Source organism: Panthera uncia, assembly GCF_023721935.1.
Source record: "Panthera uncia isolate 11264 chromosome C1 unlocalized genomic scaffold, Puncia_PCG_1.0 HiC_scaffold_3, whole genome shotgun sequence".
Classification (NCBI taxonomy): Eukaryota; Metazoa; Chordata; class Mammalia; order Carnivora; family Felidae; genus Panthera; species Panthera uncia.
In genome coordinates this window covers 106,667,456-106,671,628 of record NW_026057584.1, presented here as the reverse complement: position 1 = coordinate 106,671,628, position 4,173 = coordinate 106,667,456, and the positions used below count along the sequence as shown (strand labels likewise).

General features: G+C 44.1%; 1 protein-coding gene across 1 annotated transcript; it reads right to left on the bottom strand.

Moving 5' to 3' along the window:
- Positions 1-2,551: 2,551 nt before the first annotated feature.
- LOC125911692 (glyceraldehyde-3-phosphate dehydrogenase-like) lies at positions 2,552-3,859 on the bottom strand. The gene has a single exon (XM_049615752.1). It carries the CDS (start codon positions 3,787-3,789, stop codon positions 2,788-2,790), a length of 1,002 nt encoding a protein of 333 aa, XP_049471709.1. The 5' UTR covers positions 3,790-3,859; the 3' UTR covers positions 2,552-2,787.
- Between the last annotated feature and the right edge of the window lie 314 nt (positions 3,860-4,173).

Genomic DNA, 4,173 nt, shown 5'->3' with positions numbered 1-4,173 from the left:
AAGAGACTCAACTGACTGAGCCACCTAAATACCCCTTAAATATTCATTTTTATATTAATCTGATGTTAGTACACACCCAAAATTTAAACTCTAAAGAACTAAGAGTAATTAATTTTGTAGCTTGGATTCCCAATTATTCATTATTTAAAAACTAAAATATCAACCTTTAAAATTGTCCAGTCAAAATTGTGTGATTAGATAAGATGAACAAATAATAATTTACACAATATAATTAAGTATCTAGAGCAGGGTGTTTTGTTTTTTCATGTGTGTGTGTGTGTGCATGTGTGTGTGTGTGTGTGTGTGTGCATGTGTGTGCTGTTGTATTCTCTTGCCTGAGCTCTCAGTGAAATAATAATAAAGGATGAGGAAAAGCATACAACAGGAACAAGAAATGAACCTTCAACAAATGAGAAATTCTCAGCTGTTGACAGAATAATCATTCAGGTGGAAGAAGTCAGCACAGAATAAAGGCCAGAGGGCACTGCAGCAGAAGAGGCATCCATCTGTGAGGGACCCCAAGAGTTGCGTTTGGAAGGTCCCAGGGCAAGAACAAGAGGTAAACTTGAAAGTAGGGGGATGAATCGAAAAGCTGTCCATGCTAAATCTAGGACAGTATGTCTATACCACTCTCCCCATCTTCACCCTTCCTTCTATAACAGGACACAATGAAGCATTAATGTCCACCGAGAACACAAGAAAATTAAATTGAAGCAAACAGACAAAAGCTGGTTATGTAAATGTATAAACTATCTAAGAAAACTGGAAAGAGTATAACTTGCAACCAAACATGGGGTTAGGTTGAAACCAGATGAGCTTCAAAATTGTAACCCTTTTTGAGCTTGGGAAGCTCTCCAAATTCATTTTCTTCATTAAAAGGCCAGCCCAAACAAGACCCTTCCATAATTTTTTTTCCCTTCCACCTTTTCCAGTGCCAGAAGCAAATTTCCCTGTCTTTTGGCCATACATCTACAGTTCTGGTCTATCCACTTTCACCTGTCTAGAGTTTGTTATGAAACTCTATATGTGACATACCCACTATGTACGATGTGAGGGTTCTCTTACATGGGGTACTTTTTTTCATTGGGAATTAATCCACTACTATGCATCTGTTGTGCTGTTCCTGTCACTGGGGTCATAGCAAGGGAGAATGCAAACCATGCCTTGTCTTGTAGAACTGCCAAGCCAGTCAGGGCATAACAAGTAAATATATGGATGTAATAAGTAACATTTGCTGAAATATTATGAAAATATGAACATAGAGCCTCAAAACTACCATTTTTGTCTCTGTGTTTTCCCTAAATTTCAAGCCCCCTGTACTAATGCTCTATAGGTCATTGTTTTTTCCTGGATATTTTGCCATCATCTTAAACACAGTGTGCCTCATCTGAATTTAGAAACATCTCCCAGCATATTCCTCCACTTTCAATTTTCCTGTTTCTATTGCCAGAAGTATTCTGGACTAGTGATATCGGGTTTTTGGCTTTGTTTTTGTTTTGTCTTTTACTCTGTATATTCTTTTTTTACCATTGTTTATTTAAAATGTTTGTTTATGTATTTATTTATTTTTGATGGTGGGGTAGGACAGAGAGAGAGGGGAGGAGAGGGAGAATCTGAAGGAGGCTTCATGATGTAGGTGCAGAGCCCGGCATGGGGCTTGATCCCAGAAACTATGAGATCATGACCTGAGCACCGAAATCAAGAGTCAGAGTCTCAACCGACTAAGCCACCCAAGCACAACTACTCTCTATATTCTAACTGTAACCACAAGCAACAAAGCCCTTCCCAGCAACATCCTGTGTATTTTTTCCGTTTTTATTTCCACGGATGTCTTTCTGGTCAATGTTCTAACCACTTCAGCTCTTCCTCTGTTTTCTCCACTTCTGTTTAATCTGTGCAAACTCACCAACTCTGGTCTCAGTCTAAATTATTGCCTATGTTAAACACCTTTAACAAGTGTCGTGTCAATATGGTCTCCTGTAGTCAGTCACTCTCGTGTCAGAGAAGACTGTTGGAGACAGTCCTATCTCTGCAGAGTCCAAAAGGCTAATATGAATGAACAACCAGACATATGCTGACTTGTTGTGGGGATCTGGGGAATGCTGTGTTTACTGGGAGGCGTAGCATTTCTGGGAAAAGAGTATATATCTGAATACTCAGATGCCAATGATATTGCAGTTAAGGGTGATTTTGAGAAGAATGGGAGCAATTAACATTGGGCAGAGGCAGGGTTAGGTAAGGTTGAACAGGATATGTCCTGCTAAGGGGTGTGGCTTTTATTTTGCAGGCACAAGAAAGTCAAAGACATGTTTTTAGCAATGTAATCATGTGATTACATGGGAGCCTTAAAAAGAAAATCATATGGCAGCTCTCTGAGTACTTCAGTTCACACTGATTATTTGTTTTCTGCTGCATTATGAGCTTCTCAAGGATGAGGAATTGGTCATGTTCAATTCCTAACCTCCAGTGCGAACCAAAGTGCCTATGGCAGACACATACCTCATGTTAATTGACAATGAATTAGAAACTTTCTTCCAGCTTTTGTCATTTAATTATGTGTTTGTTTGTTTGTTTGTTTGTTTTGTTGGATACAGTATACTTTATTGATGGTACATGATAAGGTAGGGCTCCCCAAGCCCCTCCCCTTCTTCAGGGGGTCTGGGATGGAAACTGGAGGTCAGGAGATTCTCAAGTGTGTTGGGTGATGAATGGGGGCAAGGACTCCCCAGCAGCTGAGGGCCTCTCTCTTCTTCTTCCTCTTGCTGGGGCTGGTGGTCCAGGGGGCACTTACTCCTTGGAGGCCATGTGGACCGTAAGGTCCACCACCCGGTTGCTGTAGCCAAATTCATTGTCATACCAGGAAATGAGCTTGACAAAGTGGTCATTGAGCGCAATGCCAGCCCCAGCGTCGAAGGTGAAAGAGTGGGTGTCACTGTTAAAGTCGCAGGAGACAACCTGGTCCTCAGTGTAGCCCAGGATGCCCTTGAGGGGGCCCTCTGATGCCTGCTTCACCACCTTCTTGATGTCATCGTATTTGGCAGCTTTCTCCAGGCGGCAGGTCAGATCCATGATGGACACATTGGGGGTGGGGACATGGAAGGCCATGCCAGTGAGCTTCCCATTCAGCTCAGGGATGACCTTGCCCACAGCCTTGGCAGCGCCAGTAGAAGCAGGGATGATGTTCTGGGCAGCCCCTCGGCCATCACGCCACAGCTTCCCAGAGGGGCCGTCCACGGTCTTCTGGGTGGCGGTGATGGCATGGACTGTGGTCATGAGTCCCTCCATGATGCCGAAGTGGTCATGGATGACCTTGGCCAGAGGGGCCAGGCAGTTGGTGGTGCAGGAGGCATTGCTGACAATCTTGAGAGAGTTGTCATACTTCTCGTGGTTCACACCCATCACAAACATGGGGGCATCAGCAGAAGGGGCAGAGATGATGACCCTCTTGGCCCCACCCTTCAAGTGAGCCCCAGCCTTCTCCATGGTGGTAAAGACCCCAGTAGACTCCACAACATACTCAGCACCAGCATCACCCCATTTGATGTTGGCGGGATCTCGCTCCTGGAAGATGGTGATGGGCTTTCCATTGATGACAAGTTTCCCGTTCTCAGCCTTGACTGTGCCGTGGAATTTGCCGTGGGTGGAATCGTACTGGAACATGTAGACCATGTAGTTGAGGTCAATGAAGGGGTCATTGATGGCGACAATGTCCACTTTGCCAGAGTTAAAAGCAGCCCTGGTGACCAGGCGCCCAATACGGCCAAATCCGTTGACTCCGACCTTCACCATCGTGTCTCGGGGACGCGGCTGGCACTGCACCTGAAGATGCGGCTGTCTGTCGAACGGGGAGGAGCAGAGAGCCTGTTTGTTTGTTTTTAATTTGAGTATAGTTGACACCCCGTGTTATGATAGTACTATTTACTTATGTTTTAAGGTTTAGTGTGCATGGTTGACTCAGTCAGTTGAGAGTCAGACTCTTGATTTCAGCTCAGGTCAGGATCCCAGGGTAGTGAGATCAAGCCCTGTGTCAGGCTCCATAATGAACATGGAGCCTGCTTAGGATTCTCTCTCTCTCTCTCTCTCTCTCTCTCTCTCTCTCTCAAATTAAAATAATAATAATAATAATTAAGTGTTAAGGTCATCACTGAACTACTCAACAGTAGAGAGATTCTC

What these genes read in the sequence shown, in the direction of transcription:
- LOC125911692 (XM_049615752.1), bottom strand. Translation starts at nt 3,789, where the DNA reads ATGGTGAAGGTCGGAGTCAACGGATTTGGCCGTATTGGGCGCCTGGTC.